The sequence below is a fragment of the Cricetulus griseus genome (assembly GCF_003668045.3).
Source record: "Cricetulus griseus strain 17A/GY chromosome 1 unlocalized genomic scaffold, alternate assembly CriGri-PICRH-1.0 chr1_1, whole genome shotgun sequence".
NCBI lineage: Eukaryota > Metazoa > Chordata > Mammalia > Rodentia > Cricetidae > Cricetulus > Cricetulus griseus.
Genome location: NW_023276807.1, coordinates 105,612,472 through 105,638,912, shown reverse-complemented (window position 1 = coordinate 105,638,912; position 26,441 = coordinate 105,612,472). Strand labels below are relative to the sequence as shown.

The 26,441-nt window shown below is 43.2% G+C and overlaps 1 protein-coding gene across 6 annotated transcripts in view; it reads left to right on the top strand.

Moving 5' to 3' along the window:
* The window catches only part of Kiaa0232 (KIAA0232 ortholog), a 60,612-nt gene extending 34,744 nt beyond the window's left edge, over positions 1 to 25,868 (top strand). The window contains exons 4-11 of one of the 6 annotated variants that reach the window (XM_027387084.2): positions 6,509 to 6,575; positions 7,487 to 7,568; positions 10,006 to 13,294; positions 14,558 to 14,626; positions 18,561 to 18,669; positions 19,978 to 20,073; positions 21,727 to 21,824; positions 23,559 to 25,868. In XM_027387084.2, the coding sequence (XP_027242885.1) occupies positions 6,509 to 6,575; positions 7,487 to 7,568; positions 10,006 to 13,294; positions 14,558 to 14,626; positions 18,561 to 18,669; positions 19,978 to 20,073; positions 21,727 to 21,824; positions 23,559 to 23,738 (3,990 nt within the window). In that variant the 3' untranslated portion in view covers positions 23,739 to 25,868. The remainder of the gene's footprint in view (positions 1 to 6,508; positions 6,576 to 7,486; positions 7,569 to 10,005; positions 13,295 to 14,557; positions 14,627 to 18,560; positions 18,670 to 19,977; positions 20,074 to 21,726; positions 21,825 to 23,558) is intronic. The other 5 variants (XM_027387085.2, XM_027387086.2, XM_027387087.2 and 2 more) reach the window with 5 other exon arrangements.
* The last annotated feature ends 573 nt before the right edge of the window (positions 25,869 to 26,441 follow it).

The following is a 26,441-nucleotide window of genomic DNA, read 5'->3' as shown; positions in this document are numbered from 1 at the left end:
CCTCCTGTATACTTTGTCTCTATGTATGTATTCTCTCTCTTTCTCTGTATATATGCTCTCTCTCTCTAGATAGTATCCCACTATGTACCTAGCTCTGGCTGTCTTGGAACTCACAGAGCTCCACCTGTTTCTGCCTCCTAATTGCTGGGATAAAGGTGTTTTCCACTAAGCCTAGAGGCTCTTATATGTTCTTTTTTTTTTTTTTAGATTTATTTAATCATGCATACAGTGCGTGCCAGAAAAGGGCACCAGATCACATTACAGATGGTTGTGAGCCCACCATGTGGTTGCTGGGAATTGAACTCAGAACCTCTGGAAGAACAGTCAGTGCTCTTAACCCCTGAGAACAGTCAGTGCTCTTAACCCCTGAGCCATAGCTCCAGCTCTGCTCTTACATGTTGTTCTTTGCGGTACCTTTTCCACCCTACATGCTGAGGCATTGGGTCAGTAGATTGAAGTCTTACACTCTGGACTTGGCCAGAAGGAAATGTAAACTTTTCTGTACAATAATTTTCATGCACATTAGTGACCTTCCCCAGTAACACTTCATAGATGACAATGTCTGCTCCAGCCAGGCATGGTGGTAATCAGAGCATTTGGGGAGCTGGAGCAGGAAGCTGGTGAGTCTAAGGGTCAGCTGAACTACAGAGTAAGATCTGCCTCAGATTATTTAAGTAAGTTTTGCAAATCAAAATATAGTTTTGGAAAATCTATTCCAAGTCCTGCTTTGAAAATTTGACCTTTCTTATTAAAGGGACAGTGCAATATTAATGAAAGTATACAAAAATCTTAGCCCAGAACCTCCCAAGCTTCTGGCCTGAATCATCAGAGTTTAGTTTTTACTGAAGTCACATGGATATCTGAAGAGAAAAGAAATGGCCTAGTAACAATGGGATATTTTCCTATCTGTTGAAAACAAAATCTGCCTATGTTTACAAGATGACATAAGGAAATAGGAATGTTAGAGAACTTAATTCAAGTTAAAATCTTTTCTTCAGTCTGTTGACAGCATCATAGAACAATTAATATCTCATCTGTCCTCATACCTTGAAGGTTATTTAGTGAGTTCTTGTGCCTTTGGGCAAGTCCAGCCTACAACCCAACACAATCATAGATTACTTTGATTTTTGTATAGGTATTGTTACCCAAAGCACTCAGTTCTCAAGGGTGAACTTTGTAGATAGCTGTCTTGTCGAAATGATAAATGGCTCACATCATTTCCCTACTGAAAACTGAAGCAAAACTGAGTTGCTTTTTTGTAAGCTGTGATTGTGGTTTTTGTTGTTTGTTTTGCTTTTTGGTTGGGGTTTATGTTTGTTTCATTTTTTAGAAAGGATTTCATTGTGTAGAACAGGCCACCCTCAAACTGGGCATCCTCCTATGTCATCCTCCTGGTAGATGGTATTACAAACATGTGTCACCGTGCTTGACTGATGGTGTTATTTTGTCATCACTTATAGCAGATGTTGGTAACCTCTTTTTTGAGGGGGTAGGGAAAATAGTGCTGGACTGGAACCTAGGGCCCACATATACTAGGCAGGTACTATATCAGTAACCTGTGTGCTGCCCCTTTCCTCTTTGTCTGACTTCTCTTTACCACCTCAGCAGGATGCAGTCCATATCCTAGACCTCTGCTCTCCCTGCCTGTGGCATGTGTCCATCCAGTGGGTGCTTCTCTCCTAATCTGTACCATTTCTAAAGAGCAGATGATGTAAGAACTGGAGACACTCTGGAGCGCCTCTTGTGTTCAAAGATGGGAACTGTTATCCTTACTGTGGCCTTAGAGCAAACAGCCTTTTGGTTTGGGAATTTAAAAATCTTTTACTATTTCTTGGCCCTGAAAGCAAGAGTTTATGAACACCAGCTCTGTGTTCTTAGTCTTCTCAATTGGTGCTCCTTTGCTTCCTAGCTTACCACTGACAGTTCTAAATTTTATAAAGGTTTTTAAAACCTTCAGACATTAAAGTATGAAGCTGATCCTTCTACTGTCACCAGTAGTCATTCTTTTGATACCTTACCTGAGCTTCTTTCCATTCCCTTTCCAGCCTCTGCTGTAGAAATTACACATTCTAATACATAGAACTAAAAGAGACCCTGTGCAGCATGGAACTGAAACCATTGTATTTGATTTCAGAGTTCTCTGGGAAATTCTGCTGGTCTTGTTTGTGGTTCCATGCAGCTGCAATGGGGTAGCAATGATTCCTGTCTTCACAGGGCTAGTGCTTTAGCAGGCATGGTCTGTGGAGCCAGGAGTTGGCATTCTAAAATCGCATTTGACCCCATTACTAATGTGTTTTCATTTGGGGGCGGGGTGCTAAGCAGCAAGTGCTGAACAACATGCTTTACTTGTGGTACTTGTGGAGTGAGGGGATGCCCTCCAGCACTGATGTTCTAGAGAGACTGAATGAAGACAGTTTGGACTGTGAGTTATTGGGCTCCATTGAGAGAAAACACCCAGGAGGATGATCCAGCAGCAGAAAAACAGAGCAAATAAGAGACAAGGCACTCTTGTAGATTCTAACCATGGCAGTAAATATGAAACAAACTTAATGGAAGGTTTAGAGTACAGTGTGGCACTAGGAAGAACAGAGGAATGAAGAGGTTGTGGGACCAGTATAGGAAGTCCAACAATCAGCCTCTGTAGGTGGTCTTCCAACTGTAGAAACTGAGGCTGAGATAGGCCAGTGGCTTATATGGTATCTTGTAGTTTACTGTAGCTTTAGACCCACATCTCTTGGAGTTAGTTCACTGCTCCATGTTCAAATGGAAGTTAAAGATATACTTTCATGCTAGTTGTTCACCAGTAGGGTTACCAGTCTCACACTTGGGGACTATCCAGTTCAGTGAGTTCTCCATGAAAGAGTAGCTTAAGATGCTTACAACAGCTACGAAGCCGTTAGTATGGAGAAGGCAGACCACAAGGAGATTAAACCAGTCACCTCTTCCTGACTGATATGGCTTCAAATTGAGAAGCACAGGAAGCTTACAGAGAATGGAAGATGTCTGAGAATGCTGTGGGGGTGAGAAGCAAGGAACAAAGGAAAACCTCCCAGAAGCAGCAATACAGCAGCTGTACACTTGACCAGCCTCAGTTTACATCAGAGTAACAGATCTGACCTTGTCATGCAGCCACCAGCAGAGGAGGACAGAGGTACAGGCCAAGCCAAGGAGTCTGTGGAGAACAGCCTACAGGGTACTTTGCTAGAGGCAGCCTTGCGGTTGGACAGGATGGCCTGACACTGGCAGTGCCCCAGTAGCTTCTCAGATCTGGCTCCAAATTCAGATTGTCAGACACTGAAGGCAGTTTTGAAGAAGAGTATGCAAAATTTAGAAATGAGGGGCTGGAGAGATGGCTCAGCAGTTAAGAGCAGTGACTGTTCTTCCAGAGGTCCTGAGTTCAATTCCCAGCAACCACATGGTGGCCCACAACCATCTGTAATGAGATCTGGTGCCCTCTTGTGGCCTGTAGGCAAAACATGCAGACAGAACACTGTATACATATAAATAAATAAATCTTAAATAAATTAATAAATCTTAAAAAATTTAAATAAAAAAATTAGAAATGATATGTTAAGTAACCTGGGTGATAAAGACTCTGACAAGTGCATCACCTGTGTGCTTAACTAGGTGAGTATTGAGAGAGAACTGGAGGTATTCTTGGGTTTAGAGAGCTAGAGCAAAAGCATATCCCTGAATTCCCATGTGTGTGTGGAAGGGTAGGAATTCAGAGCCAGGTGTGGAGACCCCAAGTCTATCCCACTTAACTTTGTTCGCAGAAAAGTAAGAGATACTGCCATGTGACTAACTTCTAGGAGGACAGGTCCTTATTCTTCATGTGACCTGCCTGGCATGCGGGCTGCCTGTACCACTTGCTTACTGGGTGAGGGTTCATTATTGTCCATTGAGTGCCCAGCCATGCTCTAGGAGCTGCCTTCTAAACACCTCTGGAAACAGGACCATCCTGCATATTGATCTCCATTGTGCATTTTAGAGTGTACTTGCTCCCCAGAGCACTTCCCACAAGTTTTGGGCATTGGTGGATGAGTATGGTTACAGTGAGGGCAGACGAGGCAGAGTACCACAGCAGAGCCACAGCATCTTTTCTCCACGGGTGCTCCTGTGGGATTTCTAGCACACAGGTACACCCTAACCTTTGTTCCTTCTTAAGATGCTTTAAGCTAAGTATTTTCCAACACTTCTGTGGATATGATAGACTACTAAAATATAAATATTAAAATTTTAATAGCATATATCATAGGTAGAAATGGAATTGAAATTTTTCAGTAACACTTCTAAATAAACTCTTTAGAATACTTGCCAGCATATAATGATATGGTTGCAGCTTTTGATGCCTTTATGCTATTCATTTTACTATTAGGATATTATATGGCCTAATCATTATTAAAAATACTAACTAGAGTGAGTTTAGTCTCTAGTACTGTAAAAAAAAAATGTGTGGTAGTGGTATGTTTCTTTGTGTGTATGAATGTACACATGTAGGATAGCAAAGTAGCTAAGAAAACAGAAACCTGGTCAGTAAAGCTTGATATACATATAAAGTAAGGAGTAAGGCACTGTTTCTTATGCTGTTTGTATTTGAAAACATAGGTATTTTACATATGAGTATATACACATATACAAGAGTATATATGTATGTATATACACACACACATACATACATACACTATGAATGGATGATAGTTATATGTATATTGCTTTCATGTGTAACTAGTTGTATGTGTAGTTTATACTAACTACAAGATAGCATGTGTACCTTGCTCACAGGTTGTCATGGCAATTCTTCAGGGGTGGGAAATGCTAGCCTATTTTAGAGGTTGAAAGGAATTGGGTAAGTAGTCCCCAGAGGTTCCATATTCTGCACTGGAGATCGCCCCAGGTTTGCAAGCAGTGACATAGACTTGTTGTACAAGACAGTATGCAGCGTGTCAGCTGACACCCGTGTTAGTTTCAGGATCCTGGAGAATGGACTATAATTGCCGGCCTCATTACCCCTTGACCATTATGGTAAGCAGACCTCAATGGTGGAGTTATGCAGTCTATTACTTTTGACAGTATTGTCTGCCTGCTTTTCAAAGCTGTAAGTAAGAGGCAGCTGTCCTCTGGCCTGTTTTTTCCTTTCCCTCTTAAAGACTGGGAAATTCTGTACATAGACAGTAACTGGGGATATTTACAGTTTACTTTCCTAATTGTAATCTGTTTCTTGTAGCTAAAACTGTGTAAGGGGGGCTTTTTTTTCTTTAGAACATCTGTCATACTTTGCTGAGTCATTTTGAGTTCAGCGAATGGGTGAAGTTTATTTTTAGCTCCTGGAGGCGAAGAGCAGAGGCACAGAGGCTCAGGCAACTCTTGTGTGTGCAGCTGTCCAGCTGTGTGCTTTCAAGGAGACAAGATTCCAACCCAGACAAAGCTTGTCCCTGAGTAAATCCAAAGGTTTTAAGACACACACTCATTTTTCTGTCCATTGTGCAGATTTTTCTTTGAGAGAGAGAGAGAGAGAGAGAGAGAGAGAGAGAGAGAGAGAGAGAGAGAATTTGAAATAAGGGAAAGATCATGTGGCGTGACTGTTTCTAGTGCACATTTTTCTTTGGAGCTTGACTAATCCTCAGCTCCAGATCCTTTTGTGCCCTCTCTGTGTACACATGCCTGTGGAACTTGTGGGAGTCCATTCTCTCCTTGCACTCTGTCAGGTATTGAACTGAGGTTGTCAGACTTGGTGGCTTTTACATCAGCTGAACCATCTCACTGTCCCTCTTGCATGTCTTTGTAGAAGTATAGTTGTGCCTGTCTCCTAAAATAACTTAGAGCTTCCATGTGTGCTTTGTGCTTGACTTGTGCGAGTTCAATTTAAAAAGAGAAGAAGAAGACGGGGAAGGAAAGAGGAGGAGCACTTACTGTGTTTTCTTTTCTTTCTTTCTTTTTTTTTTTTTTTTTGGTTTCTCTGTGGCTTTGGAGGCTGTCCTGGAGCTAGCTCTTGTAGACCAGGCTGGTCTCAAACTCACAGAGATATGCCTGCCTCTGCCTCCCAAGTGCTAGGATTAAAGGTGTGCGCCACCAACGCCCGGCTTTGCTGTGTTTTCTTTGGACTGTGATCTCCTAGAAGACTAAGGAGGTTTTGTAATTTTTTTGTTAAGTTTTTGTACAAAAGCATGATTACAAAGAGCCTTGGTGCTGTTCTGTGGGTGACTGACTTTTGTCAGATGATGAGCACTTAGACCTATCTACCTTAAGGAGCAAGACAGATGTTATTCTGGGAGCTGCATTCATATTGCCACATTGTATCAGGAAGTCCCACTTAATGTCCTTCATTAGTAAGATGCTTACACTAAGTTGGCTTTCCACATAGACTGTTTTTGGACTCTGGGATTCACTTAAGAATTGATACTGTATTCCTTTTGGAACGTGGAAGACTTGTGGTCCTTGGTAATAATATAACATGCCTGTCTTGTCTGCACCTGGTGGTAAGCTAATTGTCTTTTGTCTCACACAGAGCTCCGGAATTGAGACTTTAGTAGAGGAACTCTGCTGCAGACTGAAAGACCTACAGAGTGAGCAAGGTGAGCATGCTGGGGTAGCCACCACAGCCCTGCAGGGTACTTCTCAGTGTTGAGTGTGTCACCAGGCTGGTATTTATCATCACCCTCAGCTCTGCAAGAGGTTTCAGTGAGGTCCTTAGTGGCCACATGGGAAAACCCTGCTCCCAAAGGAGGGTTGTAATCAACTGATGCCCTCTTGGACATGAAACTCTGTCTTCATTGAGTGCTTTGGGTAGGTCAACTTGCCAGGCTCATTCAATCTCTTGGGTTCCTAAGTGCTCTGAAGGACCTCAGGAAGAGGCTGCATTTAGACTAAGGAACCTTGTTCCTGTCCTTGTCAAGGTTACTGTGCAGCACACATTCTTGAAGCCTTATGCTATGGGCACAGCTTGTTTTTAATTTAGGTAATATCTTGGACCAAGCTAAGTGGATAGCCTTTGTTTCTGTTGGCCCTGAAGCACGACTTGTGCTTACTTACATGTTAAGTCACAGATCTAACTGTAGTGAGGAGTTTTCTTTACAGATTAGTATTAATCAAAATGAGTCAATACAAAGGCCATGACTCAGAATTTTGTGAGAAAATACTTTTGGAATATGAGCAGATGTTCACACCTTCTGGTCTAATTAATAATACAGAGGGAATGTCAGGCTCTCAGTTAAGAGCCTCCATTGTGGCTTTGGTGATGAGATAAAGGACTCTCATTCAGCCTGCAGCCTAGTGATTATGTGGGTTGGCCAGAGGGTGCCTTCTGTACACTCAGTACATCAGTGTTTGTTGAAGAAGCACACTAGCACAGGCTTCTCTCTCTAAGCCATAAAATCTGTATCATAGCTGATTAAAATTACTTTTAATTTTAATGAGAAATGTTTTAAAGCATAGTGTTTTTAACTGGATATATAATATTTTTTTCTGAATTTTTGTTTTATAACAGAAGAGAAGATTCACAAAAAGTTAGAGGGGTCTCCCTCTCCAGAGGCAGAATTGTCCCCTACAGCAAAGGATCAAGTGGAAATGTATGTAAGACTATACTCGGTATGAACTATGCATTGTTAAAACCAAACTCGTTATTGCTGCATAGCTTCCATCTCTGTCATCTGGATTATTTCTTCATTTAGAAAACGCACTGAGCACTTATTTGCTTGGTACTGAGAGTGCAAAAGTAAGTAAGGTGGTCCAGTTTTATACTGTATATTCAGTCAGTGTTTATTAAGTGGAGGAAACAGGGACTGCTGCTTTTTACTGAAGCCACTTGTAGCAGCACCTTTTAAACTGACATATAGTCTTTGAGATAGCTGTAAGAAATCATGATTATTCTTGTACACAGACTAGAAAACTGGGTTTCCACTATCTCCCACACAGGACCTAACCAGACTTGTTTCCTATTATCTTTAGTTCTTCTGTTGAAAGTGATTAACATTAAAATAATCTGTATTATAAATATACTTCCTTGCTGTGCATTTTATTTTAATCTTCTAAATCTCTAATAAAGAAAAAAATTGCATTTGTTTGGTTGTATTGTGTTACATTCTCAGTAGAGATCAAGAACAGTATAAAAAACTATAAAACAGTAGTACATTAATCAGTTTAATATCAATTACATGTTGAAGTGATAATATTCTAATAAGTTATTAGAATTAATTTTACCGGTTTCTACATAGACTTCTAGTGTGACTGCTAGAATGTTGACAATTATGTTTGGGGTTAGAGAGATGATTTAGCAGTTAAGAGCACTTGCTCTCTTCCAGAGGATCTGAGTTCAGTTCGCAGCACCCATGTCAGGTGGCTCACAACCACTTGTCACGCCAGCTCTAGGAGATCCAATGTTTTCTTCTGGCCTCCTTGGGTAATCCTGCACACATGTGGCATACATTCACCACCCCCTCACATACATATAAATAAAAAATCATTTTTAAAAATAAAATTATATAAAAAGCTTGTAATAATTTGTACTGTACAGCTTTAAAACAGACAGTCACATTCAGCACCTGTGTAAACATGGCCTTTGGCACTTAGTTATCTCTGGAAGAGCAGTGCATCCAGGAGCCAGCATAGCTTTAGACATCCTTTGGGGATCCATTCTGCTCTTAAGTCTTCAAAAGCTGCCAGTTTTTCTAGCAAGTCAAAATTATTTCCTCCTTTTACATGGTCTTCTAAGCATGTCCAGGGGGTTCCAGTCCAATCAGGCTTCCATCCTAAAACACAGCATGTGTGTATTGTCAGGTCATATACCTCACATGGCTCACTAAACCCAACTTTGATCCCTATCTCTGATTGCACCAGTGTCTTCATTCATGAGCACTTGACTGTGACAATCCCTACTATTCCTGAGAGACTTTTTAAATGCCATGTTCCATTCTGTTGCCCCAGTAATATAGCAGGAGTGAGGACATGGAATAGGTTGTGTTTTGACCCATTTCTTGGTTTTTGTTTTGGGGCGGGGAGGGTTTCAAGGCAGGGTTTCTCTGTGGCTTTGGAGGCTGTCCTGGAACTAGCTCTTGTAGACCAATTCTGGTCTCCAACTCACAGAGATCTGCCTGCCTCTGCCTCCCGAGTGCTGGGATTAAAAGCATGTGCCACCACCTCCCGGCTTTGACTCATTTCTTGTAGTAATCCTTTAGTACTGCTTATGAGGCGGATGGATACTCTTCTTACTCCTATTTTGAATCACAGAGAGATTTTGTAATACGCCTAAAGGTGCATAGAAAGTAAGCAGTAGAGCCAGTTTCAGTCTCGGGGGATGTGGCTACAGAGCTTCTATTCTTGAGTCATTTGCTAAGCAGCTTTCAGCATCACTTATTTCTTTTCTTTTCTTCTCTCTCTTTTTTTTTTCAAGACAGGGTTTCTCTGTGTAGCTTTGGAGCCTATCCTGGCACTCGCTCTGGAGACCAGGCTGGCCTCGAACTCACAGAGATCCGCCTGCCTCTGCCTCCCAATTGCTGGGATTAAAGACATGTGCCACCAATGCCCCACCCAGCATCACTTATTTCTAATATTCACAACTTTGTGGGGTTAGTTATATGCTCACTATTTTAGAGAGAGGAAATAGACTAAAATATCAAATTGTGAGCTTAACATCACAAGCATTGTAAGTGACCAAGATGAGATTCAAGTTCAGACATTTCCTATTAGCACAGTACATTCTTCCTATTACATTGCTTTTGTCATTTATTCCTAGTTAAAATTGACGACGAGTCCATTGTCTTATATATTTTCATAATATTTGCATAGTGTCTTTCAAGTCTTAGTAGTGCTAAAGTGATTGATTTGTGAGACTGACTTTAATGCATAGCACAGTTTCCTGCTTCATAATTGTTTTAAAATTAATGGTTTGTTGATGTTGTGAATGCTAACACTAGTGAGCCGAAGTGCTGCCTCTCAGGTTGGCATTGCTGTCTTTGTGTAGCAAAGTGTAAAAAGTGGCTTGCTTTTGAGTTTTCCTCTGTTTTGCAGGTACTATGAAGCATTCCCACCGCTTTCTGAGAAACCGGTTTGCCTGCAAGAGATCATGACTGTGTGGAACAAATCCAAACCCTGTTCTCACTCTAGCTCCTCTTCATCATCCACAGCCCCACCAGCAAGCACAGATACATCTTCTCCAAAGGACTGTAATAGTGAGAGTGAAGCCATCAGAGAAAGAAGCACTGCAGCCTCCATCCCCATACATGAGAAAGCCCAGAGCAGGAGCAGACATGAGAAGGAGAACAAGTTGAGCAATGGCACCATCGAAGAAAAGCCTGCCTTGTACAAAAAGCAGATCCGACACAAACCCGAAGGGAAGATTCGCCCTCGCTCATGGTCATCTGGTTCTAGTGAAGCAGGCTCAAGTTCAAGTGGTAATCAGGGAGAATTAAAAGCATCCATGAAGTATGTTAAAGTCAGACACAAGGCACGAGAAATTCGAAACAAAAAAGGGCGGAATGGGCAAAGCAGGCTGTCACTTAAACATTGTGAGAAGGCAGAGAGAAGTGTCCATGCAGGTAGCAGCAGCAGCAGCAGTAGCAGTGGGTCCATCAGGCAGCTGTGCAAGCGGGGTAAAAGACCAGCAAAGGAGACAGGGAGGAGTGACCCCGGTAACACTGCCGTGAAAGACCTATATGTGGAGAGCAGAAACAACAAAGAATACAAGGAAGAGCCACTGTGGTACACGGAACCCATTGCTGAATATTTTGTCCCTTTGAGTAGAAAAAGCAAACTAGAAACCACATACCGAAACAGGGAAGATACAAGTGCTCTGACAGCAGAGGCAGTGGAAGACTTGTCTGAATCTGTGCATGGTTTGTGTATCAGCAACAGTAATATCCATAGAACATACCTCGCAGCAGGTACTTTTATTGATGGTCATTTTGTAGAAATGCCTGCAGTTATAAATGAGGATATTGACCTCGCTGGGACCTCATTATGTTCTCTACCAGAGGATAATAAATACCTGGATGATATTCATCTATCAGAACTAACACACTTCTATGAAGTGGATATTGATCAATCCATGTTGGATCCTGGTGCCTCAGAAACAATGCAAGGAGAAAGTCGGATTTTGAATATGATTCGACAAAAAAGCAAGGAGAATACAGATTTTGAGGCAGAATGTTGCATAGTGTTAGATGGTATGGAGTTGCAAGGGGAACGTGCAATATGGACAGATTCTACCAGCTCAGTGGGTGCTGAGGGCTTCTTTCTGCAAGACCTTGGCAATCTGGCTCAATTTTGGGAGTGTTGTTCATCTAGTTCTGGTGATGCTGATGGAGAGAGTTTTGGAGGAGACTCTCCAGTTAGACTTTCTCCTATCTTGGATAGCACGATACTTAGTTCACACGTGCTTGCTGGCAATCAAGAGCCCTTTTCCAATATTAATGAAGGATCTGGTATAAACTCTTGTTTTTCAGTATTTGAAGTGCAATGCAGTAATTCTGTTTTACCATTTTCTTTTGAAACACTTAACTTGGGAAGTGAACCTACAGATTCTAGTGCTAATATTCTGGGGAAAACACAGTCTAGATTGCTAATATGGACCAAAAATAGTGCCTTTGAAGAAAACGAACACTGTTCTAATCTTTCAACAAGAACTTGTAGCCCATGGTCCCATTCAGAAGAAGCACGCTCAGACAACGAGACACTAAACATTCAGTTTGAAGAATCAACACAGTTTACTGCGGAAGATATTAATTATGTAGTTCCCAGAGTCTCGTCAGATTATGTAGATGAAGAACTTCTAGATTTTTTGCAGGATGAAGCTTGCCAGCAAAACAGTAGAACTTTAGGAGAAATTCCTACTTTAGTTTTCAAAAAAAGATCTAAGCTAGAATCTGTGTGTGGTATTCAGCTAGAACAAAAGGCAGAAAACAAGAACTTTGAAACTACACAGGCATGTAGTGAAAGCAGTCCACATGGAGATGGCTACAGCTCAGGGGTTATTAAAGACATTTGGACAAAGATGGCAGATAGGAATTCTGTGGCTGCAGTAGAAACAGAAAGAACTGGGGAGGAGTTATTTTCCACAGATGTAAATAACTACTGCTGCTGTTTGGACACTGATGCTAAGATAGAAGCCCTTCAGGAGCCTAGTAGGGCTGTGCAGAGATCAGAGTATCATCTCTGGGAGGGACAGAAGGAGAACTTGGAAAAAAGAGCATTTATCTCTAGTGAACTGTCCAAGGTGGATGGTGGAGATTACACCACACCCTCTAAACCTTGGGATGTGGCCCAAGATAAAGAGAACACATTCATTCTTGGAGGAGTTTATGGAGAACTCAAAACGTTCAACAGCGATGGGGAGTGGGCAGTTGTACCACCTGGTCACACAAAAGGGAGTTTGTTACAATGTGCAGCCTCTGATGTAGTGACAATAGCTGGTACAGATGTCTTTATGACCCCTGGAAACAGCTTTGCTCCTGGTCACAGGCAGCTCTGGAAGCCCTTTGTGTCATTTGAACAGAATGATATGCCGAAGAGTGGGGAAAATGGATTAAACAAGGGATTTTCTTTTATCTTCCATGAAGACTTGCTAGGAGCCTGCAGTAACTTTCAAGTTGAAGATCCTGGGCTTGAATATTCATTCTCTTCCTTTGACCTAAGCAATCCATTCTCACAAGTTCTCCACGTAGAGTGTTCATTTGAACCAGAAGGGATTGCATCTTTCAGCCCCAGTTTTAAACCGAAATCAATCCTTTGCTCTGATTCAGACAGTGAAGTTTTTCACCCCAGAATATGTGGTGTTGACAGGACACAGTACAGGGCTATACGAATCTCTCCTCGGACTCACTTTCGCCCAATTTCTGCATCTGAACTATCCCCTGGAGGAGGAAGTGAGTCAGAGTTTGAATCTGAGAGAGATGAAGCAAATATTCCCATTCCTTCTCAAATTGATGTATTTGAAGACCCGCAAGCAGATCTCAAACCTTTAGAAGAAGATGCAGAGAAGGAAGGCCACTACTATGGGAAATTAGAGCTTGAGTCTGGGAAATTCCTGCCCAGGTTAAAAAAGTCTGGAATGGAAAAGAGTGCTCAGACATCACTGGATTCCCAGGAGGAGGCAACAGGGATTCTGCCAGTGGGAAAACAAAATCAGTGTTTGGAATGTAACTTTAATGAATCTCTGGAAATAAATTTAGAAAGCTCAGCAGTAAACTGTAAAATAATGGCACAATGTGAAGAGGAAATCAATGATTTTTGCAGTTGCAAAGCAGGTTGTCAGTTCCCTGCTTGTGAAGATAATCCAGTGTCTTCAGGACAACTGGAAGAGGTATGTGTCAGTATTGAATAAGGGATTTGGTCAAATATTAATGAAGAGTAGCCTTATCAGACAAGAAAAATGGGGCTGAATTACTGGGATATTAAATATTTTAGAACTTACAATTCTTAGTTTACATTTAAGGACTTAAATGGATTTGCTATTTATAGATCTGAAGTACATAATTGACTCTGCATGGAAAAGGCATAATAATTCACAGGATGTAAAGTTCTTATGTAATATGTGTGGATTGTGGGTAAAACATAAGGCCTGTGTGTAAGTGTTCTAGCTTTCAGAGTTGGGGAGCCAGAATGCAGCTCTGAGTAAAGAATGTTGGTTAGCTGTGTATTCCATGTAAAATACCTTACATTAGACACTGTTCTCTAAAGTGTGTTGTGGTTCATGTATGAATGAACCAATGATCCAAGTGAAGTGACGTATGTTTTCCAGTGCTCCGCAAGCAGGGGCTCTGGAGCAGGGAGTTTCATGTGGAACTGTTGGGTGAGGTTAGTGTTAGCAATTTTGTTAATGTAGTCATCACACCCCTTGAGTATATTTCTAGGAAGTACCTTTAAATTAAATTGACTACACCAGAACTGACATAACAGTAAGCTGTTCCATGGAAAAGCAGAGCACTGCCGATTTATTTAATGATTAGTTGGCATAGCAGTGCCTGGCTTTTTTCCAGAATCAGGTTGTTAAGCAGAGTTGGAGGCAGTCACAAGTCATAGCCACCTGATATGGATGGATATGTGTTGTCCTTCCTCTCATTTGTCCTGTTCACTGGCTCCTGCCCATCCCTGAGGCCTTCACATCTGCTTCCTTCACCAATACCTCCCTGAATCCTGTTCAGTCCTCAATCTCACCTCATATCAGAATTCATTTCTCCCTTTTCTTAATTTATCTGTATCCTCTGTTTCTTTTTTATTGCATTTTCTGTCTTGTGAGTTCCTCAACTTTTTTTTTTTTTTCCTCCAATACTTGACTGTTGGCTTCTATGGCTGGGCACTGTACTGACTTGTTTAAGCCAGAGTGCCTAGGTGTGCAGCTGCTTACCTTTGGGTGGTTGCAGAAGCCTCAGGGGAAACTTGAGAATTGCTGCTCTAGTCAACCTGCTTCTTGGTCTGTAGAAGGCCAAGTTTAATCCTCTTGAATCCCTGAAATCTGAATTGCTAAGGAAAAACCAGTGATGTTAGCCTTTATGTGTTGTTGTGTTGCCCCCCTTTTTCCTCCTTAAATGTTCCTTTATGTACTTTGTATTTCACCTGGTTCCAGATTGGGAAGAAAGAAAATGAGGAAAGAAGCAAGATCCCACCTACTACTACCATATTCCTTCGCTTTCTAGTATGTTGATGTATTTCCATGTTCTCAGAATTCTGGGTTTTGTTTCTTTCTTTCTTTTTCTTTTTCTTTCTTTCTTTTTTTTTTTTTTTTTTGAGAGGCTTTATCTTGCAGCAGATGTGTGGGGGACATCTTGAGAGTGTGGATGCTGTCATGCTGTCAGCATCACTGCAGATTGGAGCTCATTTCATAGGCTGACTTGAACAGATGAGAGTGCTTGAAGGGACAGTTTGGGATCAGGCTGAGACTAGGACCTTTGTCTGTCTACCCCATCATAATCACCAGGTCAGTTCTGAAGAGTTCCTAAGAGATGCCTTTGCCTAAGCAGAGCCAGTCTCAGGAAGGCATGGACACACTACTTAAAAGTTGCTAAGATTTCTTCTGTTTCAGTTTAAGAGGATGAAAACATAGGGTTTCCATTAGAATTAGCATTTAGGACCATGGAAAGAATATGATTTAATTAAAATTTAAGTCAAACTGGCAGACATGGTTTGGATACCTTTAAGTGACTGTCACTAAGGGAAGGAAGAGCCCTAATGAGTACGGTGCCATCCTTGTCTGTGAGATGCTCAGTCTAGGCAAGAAACCCAGTTTGAAAATCACATATCTTAACTGAAATGGGCTGTTTATATAAAGTTAAAGGAGGGCATGCACACAGTGAAAGGGGCTCTTAACCACTGGCCCTTGTTAGTGCTAGTTGTGGTAAACTCCACCAAGAGTATTTTCCACATGGTATGTTTTCCTTTTAACTGAAATGGCCTTTATTGTAACTACTCTTATGTGTAACCGCTCTTCTTATGTACTGTTCCACTGTGTGGTTTCACCACAGTTTACTTAACTGGTTTCTTATCTTTGGGACATCTGTGCCAGTGCAGTTGTGGGTGATGTAGTTGGTGGAGCAGTGGAAATGAGGCCTGGAGGCTGTGGGAACTTCACCAGCATCCTCCCAGGTTATGGACACTGCAGGTGTTTTGAACACACCTGGATGTGTAGTTGCAGAGCCTGGGAAGCAGGCTGGCCATGTGAGCAGAAGGTCAGATAGAGAAATTGGGCTGCAGAGGTATGTTCCATGAGTACTGAAAACAGCTCATCCCGTTGTAATGGAAGGCAAAAACTATCACAGAGGGAAATTGCACCTCATGTGTCTCTTGCACAGAAATATGGCATGGGTGTCCTCCTGAACTCTGATGCCTGCTTAATGTGAAGAACTTTGAACATAGAAGAGAAGCCAGATTCTTAGTCCCTATCTTCAAGGACTTTCCAGTCCTTCAGGAGATGAGCTCATTTTGTCCCAGCAATATTACACTGTGAAGGTCCATGAGTCTGGAGTTTGGAGAGGTAGCAGGGTCATCCTGGCTTGTGGCACGCATCCTTCCTGTACCAACTTTGTTAGTATTGTCTTACTAGACGTCCACAGAAGACTTATTTACCCACCTGGTAGCTAGGAATGTTTATGTTTCAAAAAGAGACTCACCCTGTCCCACACTGGGTCAGGCAGCGCTCTCCTGGCTCTACGCCTCCAGAAGCAGAGAATAGAGCAGGCCCTGCTAGTCTCCCATGGGGTTCTCTTGTTTATACTATGCCTCTCTAAAAAGAGGTCCACAGAAAGCTTTCTTTGCCATTTGTGACCCAGTGATAAAGAATGACCAGTGGGAAAGGGGTACTGGACCCTAAGGAAAGGAAACCCCAACACCTTTCTTTTCAGCAGAAATAGACTATATAGTGGAAGTGTGAACTATGGAGTCTTTATCTCTTCTCTTGATTGACAGCTTCTGAAGAACTGAGAGTTGCTAAGAACATCTATGGTCAGTCTTTCTGGGTGAAGTTTGTACCTTCCCTCCCTTTCCATTGTCCCATTCATTCATGGAGCATGTATGAAGTGTCCTCTACCCAGAACTGTTGCAGACACTGGAATCATTAGCCAAGAGCCTGTGTGGATTTTCCTTGCAGGCTTGGGTGCTAACAGCAAACGTGGTAGGTTAATGCTGTGTGAGGATGTAAGCAACACTTGAAGGAAGATGGAGGACTGGACTGGTGGATTGGGAGTGCTGGAAGCAGCTTGCTATGTTAAGAAAGAAGCCAGGCAGGCTTTCTCTCAGAGCTGCCTTTTGAGTATGCACTTGGAGGTAGGCAGATGCAGCTCCTATGGGTGGTACTGCTCTGTTGTGCCCTTTTCCAGTGTCATCTGTTCTTCTGTTGTTTCCCATTCCCGACCCTCATCCCAGGCTGGCTTTGAATTCATTCTGTGTAACTAGGAGATTACTTTGGGTTTGTGATCCTCCTGCTTCTCTCTCTCTGTATTCTTTGCATTCGTTGAGTTAAAACATTAAACAGGCCTCATAGGAGAGAATCTTGGTAGTGTTAGCTGTGCTCCCCAAAAGCTGGGAATAATTGGGTGGAAAGGTGTCATGAAATGGTGCATGCTTGTTGAATATAGATGGCTGCTGCAGCATAAAAGAGAACAAGTGAATCTTGGCCATAGGAATTGGCACCCAAATGGAGGATTCAGAAAAGACTCCTCAAATAATGGCAGACACTGGCAAGAGCCACAACAGGGTGAAGAGAGGACTTGATGTGCTCTGGAATCAGAGACTAAGCCTGGGAGCCAGTTTCTGCTCTGCCTAGAGGTGCAGAGATGACTAAGAAAACAGTCTTGTCCTTAAGCTTCCAGTGCCCTCAAATCTGACTATATCTTTGTGTGTACCCCAGTTCCTTGGTGGTGTCTTGCCCTGTCAAACCTGTTTGCCTCACCAGGCCTGACCTTGACTAACTCTGTGTTTCTTCCATTTCACAAGAGAAGTAGAAGATAATTAACCTCACAGACAGGAACTCAGATAGCAACCTGTTGTTTCTTCTCTCTTCAGTAGTGCAGTGGGATGATAGAGATAATTCTGCCACTCTCCCTTGCTGCCCTAAACAGCATCAAGTTTATCTCCCAGAATATAGACGGCCTTCATGTGCTGCAAATTGGTAACAGGTGCTGGTACCCACTTTTACTGTGGCTCTTGTATACCACTGGCTTCATTTGCATTTAGCTCAGCCTTGTCAAGCCCTTCAGCAGTACTCATTTGTATTAGAATAAACCACAGGGGGAATAAGAAAAGTTACTTGACTACTCTGGGCAGACGGTATAATTTTCCTTAGTTCCTAATTTAGAACTATTTCTGAAAAGTTATATTAAATGAAAATAAATTTTAAAATGTATTTTCCATTTCACCATGTAATTTTAAAAAACTTACTAGATAAAGCAATTTTAGACCCATAAAATAATTTACAGTTCAAAGCACAACAAAATGCCTAAAACAGTTCATGTTTTGAACTTGAATACATGATGTCTTAAGATTGTACACAGTTCACAGGTATTCTGGTGTGAGCACAGCATGGAGACTTGGGAAAATACAAAGATGGAGAGCTTTTCCCTGGGGAGCTGGTGGCAGGCCTCTCAGGCCCAGTGAAGAAGGGAGCCACCACCAGCATACCACCAGGGTACATCTATCTACAAGAGGGATTCTGAGGTTCATGACCACTCCAAGGACTTGTTGGTCACCAGTGACAGCTGCTGGTAGCCAATCTTTACTGCCCAGGAGGGAAAGCAGGGTCCGAGCAGCCTTAAACAGTCCACTTGGGAATGATGGAACCCTTTTCTCCACAGCACCTCAGGCTCAGGCTTTGTCACCTGTTGCACTTCAGTAGTCTAGAACAATTTCCCATTTGTTGTTTTAGGTCTTATAAGAGGTATTTGTCAAGATTTTTGTTCTGCTTGGATTTGAAGTACTTCTTAAGAAGCCTTCCTTTATAATTGTGAGCATATGGGCCTTTTCCCTTTGTAACTCACCAACCTAAAATTGCTAGATTCATAGTCCTGCAGTAATGCTTAATTTTTCTGACTGTCCTGAAGGGTTATAAACATGCTCTGTGTTTGGCTTCATCTAAACAGTTTCCTGTACTGAACACTGATGTGCAAGAAGTGACAAGAGATCAAGAAAAGCAGAGCTGGTGGGAAAAAGCCTTGTACTCTCCTCTTTTTCCCTCATCAGAGTGTGAAGGTAAGGAGACTGTGTCATCAGTGTGTTCAAATTTCTAATTCACCAAGAGCAACAGGTTCTTTGGCTGTGGATATAGTCCAGGAAACACCAAAGAAGTTCTATGGCCAGCACTTTTACACCCTGAGGACACAGAGATGAATCCAAACTGAACCTGCTCTTAAATCTAGCCATAGGCTGGTGAAGGGTTTGGAAGTTCATTAGAAGCATACATGGTTTGAACCTTTGATGAGATTCATATGGCCACCATGACCATAGAGAAGGAAGTCCTCAGGCGATTTTTGTGCAAAGAAGGCTTCAGAGTGTGAGACAGATTGAAAGGCCAGGGTCTCATTGGGCTCTGCTAGTTTGGAGCCGAGCCAGAGTCTGATAAGAAGGAGCATAGAGGTATTGGAACCTGGCTGCTGCCTTGAGCTTGCTGTGCGTTCAGGGCTGGCCATGGAGGACTATAGTTTGAAGGGTGTTCAGGTCAGATATGTGCTGGAAGACTTGTAGCAACACCACAGATGAAATTGTAGCTGGGGAGTTAGGTAATGGGAATAGGATGGAGAGATTTTGTAGTGGTTACACCTGCCTTGAGACCAAAGCATGAACAACAGGAGGGAGTTAGGGGAGGCTCTAGAGCAATGGTTCTCAACCTATGGGTTGTGACCCCACTGGAGTCACATATCAGATGTTTACAATCCATAACAGCAGCAAAATTACAGTTATGGAGTAGCAACGAAATAATTTTATGGTTGAGGGTCACCACAACATGAGGAGCTCTACTGAAGGAGAGGTCACAACATTAGGAAGGTTGAGAACACTACTCTAGAGATAAGGGTGGTGAGGACAGCTCTAGTCTGGCAAGGAAAATGTGAGGGCCATAGGAATGTAGACCCAGTCTCCTGAGGGACCAGTCTGTGAGCTAGGTGAGTTTAAGATGCAGGTGCAGCTAATAGTACAAGTCAGAAATCCCCAGAGCTGTGCCCCAGAAGCCCCTCCCTGTAAAGAGCAAGGAGAGGAAGAGGAATATCACTGTGTAACAAAGAAACTACTTCCTTTGAGGATGATTTTAAACACACTGAGTTCATACTTTTTCAGCTTGGTTCATTCTGTCCATTAGTAAGAACCCAGTTTCAACTCATTTCTGTTGGCTGGTGCCAGTGAATGCTGTATGTAATTCTTTTGTGTATGTATGTAAATGATACATAAAGAAGCTTGGTGGAGAAAGAATGGTGGCCAGTCTTTTGAATGACAGCTGTGAGTTTGATTCCCATGATACTTCCTTGCAGTGACAGTATGAAGTATTCTTTCTGTTCAAATGCCCAGGGTCTGTAGCCTCACATGGAAGTTATACAAGAAGACAGCTAGCTACTCACCTTTTAAAAGGACCAGGCATTCCTGAAGGACCTAGTATCAGAAATGGTTAGTAATGAACCCGTTCTGTTCTGGATACTGGCTAACTAGAACTCTGAGCATCCTTGGGGAGAAAGGAAGCCATCCCTGTTGGGATGATTATTAGGAATAAAGATGCCTCTTCATCAGGCAAAGGGCCTATAACTGTAACCCACACACAATGATTACTCAATAAACAGTAGCTGTCACTATGAGCATTACAAGAAACATGGGATGAGTTGAGCATGGTTCTTTGCCAACATTCTGCATGAAGGTGTTGATAGAGATGGACATGCTTCTATCCAGTAGTATTCCTGAGTCAGAAAAGAGCCACCTACCCTGCCACAGTCCCTCTTCTGGGCCCAGTGTGTGAATGTATATAGAATAAATGGGATAAAATGAGGGTCCCTCCATCATAGTGCAGCAGCTTCTCAGAACCCATGTTCTGGGTTAGTGGCTATCAAAGACATTGTTGTACCTGTCCACTTCTACCATAGCATCTCCTTTAAGAGGATGGTGTTGCTTCTGTTTTATAGAGGTGGGGCATGTAACTTTGAGAGTCGTGTCATAAATAAAGAGCAGAACCTGGCATCTACTCTGACTTTTGTCACTCAAAGCCAGGGTTATTCAAGTAATGCTCAGGGCTGGTAGGTTATGGAGAATACTCAAATGGCAAGAAAAGTCTGCACTTGGTGCCCAGGAGTGTAACACTAATTAAGGCTGGCCTTGTCCTCTGTAGCTCTGGGCCCACAGTAGCCATAACATCCCATTGCCACCTATGGTGTAACCCAATGATCATGGATGCTAAGGGATCATTGTTCCTGAGATCTTGTCAGAGCCAGGTCCAAACTAGCCTGGTTGGAGTCTCCATCCTACTCTGTAACTCCATCACAGTTGACTTCTTCATGGGGTTGGTGGACAAGAGGCTAGGCTAGACTAAGACTAGGTTCAGCAGCACAGGGTCTGTGCTCAGGAATCACCTGGAAGCTTCTCAGAAGGACTGATGGTTAGTCTCCTGGGGCCTAGGTTTCTCCAAGTTCCCCAGGTGGCTGAGTAGTATACATCATGGGTGAAGCAAGTTGGACCTGTTGGTGGATTGGATTCCTCTAACTTGGTCTGTATTGCCTTCATATCCTGTGGGCCTTGGCCAATTGGACCATGAGCCTCCTTTCCCCAGTGCATAAGTGTTACAGACTGTGGTGAGTGTGATGTTGAGCTATAACAGACCAGCTCTTTATGCTTTGCTTTCTCATTGGGCTGCCCCTGTCTGGAACCTTTGTTCCTGTTCCATGAGCATATCTGTGGTACATCATCTGTCTCCCTTCTCTTGACATTCATTCTTGAGAGTGCAGGCCTCACTAGTCTTTTTCCCTGTGTTCCCAGGACCATCACATCATAGGTCTGTGAATATATTTGTTGAATTGTTTTGCAGTAAAGAATGTTTTGCAGTAGAATATGCTTATGCTAGATGGTTTTTATTATTATTCTGGCTGAAAGTTTTCAGTTGGCATCGTGTTTTTTTGTATACTCCTGCTTGATTGTGCTTTCGGTGACAACTTCAACCTCCAGAGGGTGGGGAGGCCTAGCTTCTCAGTGAGGTTAAACAAGGATGTGTGTTTCATAACTGTCTTAATTGAATTTCCCCCTTTCCCTCTTTTCCCTTCTCCATTCAAAATGATTAAGAATGTTATACAAATGCCAAGGGAGAGAATGGTATAGAAGAATATCCAGATGCTAAAGAGACACCCAGTCGTGAAGAGCGTCTGTTAGATTTTAATAGGGTAAGTGGACTGTCCTCCTCCCTACCACTCTAGTCACAAACTTGGAAGTCCTGTGACCCACCCTGGCCCTCATTCCCCAGATCCTTGGGTGTTGCCTTTCTCTTCTTGGCCCTTAGTTTGGGTCTGCCTCAACCCCACTCCTCACCTCTGACCATTTGCCCGACCTTCATGAAGAGCCCCTAATGTCCCTCCAGCTTTCCCTATGCTGATGGTACAGGGGGGCGGGGGTTTAATGATGTGCTAAGCATGTTGCTCCTTGTTCAGTCCTGGGGCAGCATCTTCCTTCTTCCCGTGTGCTTTTCCAACCTGTGTGGAACAGACCTTGCCCTTCCTGTGCTCTTGTGCACTCTCTGGGTGGAGCCCCACTGCTCCACAAGCCTGTGAGCACCATGAAGGTACAGTCAAGACCTTGACCTACTTTTTGCTCAGTCTCAGGCCTTCTGCTGTTAGGCAGGTTAACCAGTGAATCAAAGAAAACTATTTTTCTCCTCATAGTTGTCAGTGTTAGCTCAAGCTCTGTAAGAATTCTCCAAAGCACCTGCTGATCTATCAGGTTGTTAATGTTTCCCAGCTCACATGGAAGGCCTCCCCATAGTCTTCCACCCTCAGGAATGGCTACCTCACCACCTGTCTCTCCATTTGTCTCTTCCTCTCACCTCTACACACAGTGTGTCTACAGCCTGTTAATGCACCTCACCTTCACTTTCCATTCACCTCTCTCCTCCACACCATCCTTTCCACATGGTTCAGACCACTACCGCTCCTCAACAACAGCCACAGCCTTTCTTGTCCTTGCTTCTGCTTGTCCTTGGTTATCACCTCCATTCAGCAAGACAACCACTTCACAACAACCCTGTGCACTAAGTATTCTTGGCATACCCATTTGCACAGTGGAAAATGAAGGCATCTGGAGATGGAACCAGACATGGGCTACCTACCTCTACAGTCTAGCTGCAGGATCCATGCTCCTACTCTGTGCAGTTGGAAGAAATCTAGACTCCTTCATGCCTGGAAGCCTTATTTGTTTTGCTCTCACATGGCTTTTCTGTGCTTCTGCCTCTGGCTTAAATGCAGGGACTGTGATGGGGTGGTGCTGGAGGTGGATGTTGTGATGGGCTGAGAAGTGTTGCTAGTTGCTGTAACTGGTGAAAGGGTTACCATTGGCATTTGGTATCCTAGGGTCCCCAGATGCCAGCCTTCCTGTGAACACAACAAAGAGATCTCTACACCATGCTAGGTAGTGCTAACACTGCAGTGCAGAATACCAGCCTTTGCTCAGGAGTGCCACCTTCTGGAGCACTCTGCTCCTGTCCAGAGTGCCCCTTACCAGTTATCTACAATCTGAAGCTATGTCCTTTGGTTTTCTTGTCTGCTGGAACTGTGAGCCCCGTGGGCATGACCATGTCTCTTTCCAGGGTAGCCTATGTAAAGCCTCACGGGCAATCCTGAATCAGGTACTCAAAGACTTGTTGAGACTTAAGGAGTCCCTTTGTCCTACCCTAATATGGCCACAGTATTCCTGTGACTCGACATGCAGAATTAGAATTGACCCTTCAAGGACAAGGGAGAAGAGGATTTCTCTAAAACAGTGTTACTTTACATCTTCGTTACTCTCCATAGGACACATCAGTGATTGCTACTTCATCTGTCTATAAATAGAATCAGCCCTTGGGGCGGAAGGGGTGTGTGTACATCTGATTTTTGGTGTATTGAAAATTGTTTCTTGAATTGTAGGTGTCTTCTGTTTATGAAGCAAGATGTACAGGAGAGAGAGGTTCTGAGGCAAAACCAAATGGCCTCCACAGGAAGATGTGTTCCAGCGCCAGCTCTGACACGGGTGACACAGGCTCCGAAGCCGGCGGAGAGTGGGTGGGCCCCAACACAGAGGAGCTCTTCTCCCGAACACATCTCTGACCCTGCAGAGTAGTACCAGTCATTGAAAATGCTGTGATGGGAAATTGCCTTCTGTGAGGCTGTTAGTCTAAATCAGCAACTTAGGTTTCTTCTTCAATTAACTGATCCGCATCAGTGATTACCTTTCTCTTCTTGCTTATTTTAGCGTTGAGGACGGCTGTCCTGTTGAAGATTTGTTTCCAAGCTGTTAAGTTCTTGCTCTCTGAAGTAGACTAGACTGTGCTGTCCAGTGAGGAATGGGTGTGCATGTGCTTGTCCTAGCGCGTCCCGCTTCTGCATCGCAGCTGCAGGCCTTCCTCTGGCGGCAGTGTCGCCATCACCTTGTCAGCACTGTGGCTACAACCGCCACCGTCCAGAGACTCTAGCTCTGTTCTCTGAGCCAGGAGATCAGTCCTCCCCTGCAGTGGGTCAGGGCCTTGCTGAAGGAGGAGGGAAGCATGGTGACTCATCTGCAGGCTCATTCAGAAGATCTCATGGACATTGCTGTAGGAACACAAGGGTGTGCTTTAGAGACTTACAGAATACTGTGCTCTCTCTTAGGATTCCCCTAAAGTACCATGGAAGATACTGTGGCTTGTGACTTTCTTGCTAGCTGAAGAAGCCAAGGATTTGAGGCATGGGGTGGATGGGGTAAGTTCAGTGGATGCAGTGGGGTTCTCTGAGCTGCCTCTCCAGCACATAGTTGAGTACCTTACCTGCAAATTATTTTCTGGTGACTACATTGAACTGAAGTCTCCAAATGAACTTAAAAACATTTGACATGCAGTGAGGCCACCTCATCACCCCAAAGAAATCTTTGGCTGCTGCAGCTAGCTGCTCTTGTGGCTGTGATGTAGTATAGCTTGTATCTCATTTTGTGTTTGAGAGAATGTTCTGGGCAAGTTCTGCTTGTGGTGGGCTGGGGTGGGTAGAGGAATTTCCCACATACCTGTGTGATTGCTGTTCTGATTATCGCCTCATGTGACTTGGTGAAGCAGGCAGAAGGCACACCTCTCAAAGATGCAGCTAAGGGCACTCATCACCTCTTTGAGCTCTCTCTTGCAGCACTGCCACAGACACTAAGAGGGCCAATTGTGCAAAGCCTAAACATCCAAAATTATTTTTCTCTTTTAACCAACTTGTTTTTAAAAACACCTCGTCTGTGACATGAGTTGAGCATGTCCAGAATATCAGGAATGGCTGAGAGGTCTGAAGTAGCCAAGCTGGCCTCACCAGTAAGTGGGGCATTACTGGCCACATGTGTGGCTGTCCCTGAGGCCTTGCTGGTAGTACTTGAGTTTGTTGCCTGTTTCTCAGGAACACAGGAAATGCCATGGAGGCTGTGCAGTCACCGCACTTCTGTGCATCCTCACCATGGGGAGCCTGGCTTGCTGGCTGGGGGCATCTTGCCACCTTAGGGTTTGTTTTCATACAGCACATCTTCTGACACTTTATAGTGACTTGTGTGTGCGTGTGTGCATGTGGAAGGTTTCATGTTGCTCTTATTTATTTACAGACATCAGATAAGTTTTATGTATTTCTTTCTTCTGGAGCTTCCTAAAATTTGATTAACATCTGCACTGAAATATAGCCTATCATCAAAGGTAAAAAGAATTGAAAGTTGTAAATTCCCAAAATCAATGCAGTCATAATTACCCTAGAAATTGTTGCTCTGACCAAATGGATTTCATACCGTGAACTTGGATGACCTGGACAGCCAATGTTTGTCAGGAAAGGGCTCCAGGTAGCAAAGACACCTACCTCCTCAGCTGTGGGGAGAGGCCCCCCACAGGGGATGCGGTGGTCATAAAAGGCAAAGGGATAAATAGATTCTGTATTTGGTTTCTTTTTGTAGTTAAATGGCTGAAGCTCAGAGGCTTTGGCGCAGAATTGAAGTGTGGTTTTTAATTTCGTGAATGGATGATCACAAAAAAAGCATTAAAAAAAAAGTTGGCAAACGCTGAAACGCACTGTGGTATGAAGCGCGTTGCATATCCGTAGCACTGAAGTATCAGCTCCATTCCTGGGCTGAGATTTTTTTCCGTGGTTGTATTGTTCTGATTTCACGTACACCAGAGTAACTGATTTTTTTTGTTTTGTTTTGTTTTGTTTTCTTGTGGAGTTAACACCAAATAAAAAAATTCAAAAATGTTTGTTGTTTTTGTTTATCATAACAATTTTTTTAAGTGAAGAAGCAGCCTCTTCTTAACTGAGAAGAACAAGAGAAAGTCAGAAACCCTTCTTCTGAGGGCAGTTATCCTCCTAGAGCAACTCACCAGAGCTGGGAAAGAAAGCAGGTAGGGGCCTGCTGGGCAGCCAGCTGGCCCACCACCCCAACATGTGGGGGTGGCCCTTTCACTCCCTGTTAGACAAGTCTTCCTCATTGTGTTTTATTCTGAGAGGAAAAAAATAGTCTTCACATGTTAATGTGAATGGTGTTCATTGTGCACAGAAGTCAGCAGGATGGCTCTATGGGAAAAGGTGTTTACTGTGTAAACCTCATCAGAATCCACTGGAAGGTGGAAAGAGAGAATGATCCTACAAAATTGTCCTCTGACATTTGAATGTGTGCCATGTACTGGACTCACACACATATGTATGTATACACAATGATACATAACACTGCAGTGAGGAAGAGCCTCTAGCAGCTCAGGGACTGAAGGACAACTATGGAGCTGTCTTTTCTATCTGAGGGAGTGAAATGTAGCTCTCTGGGGCCGACAA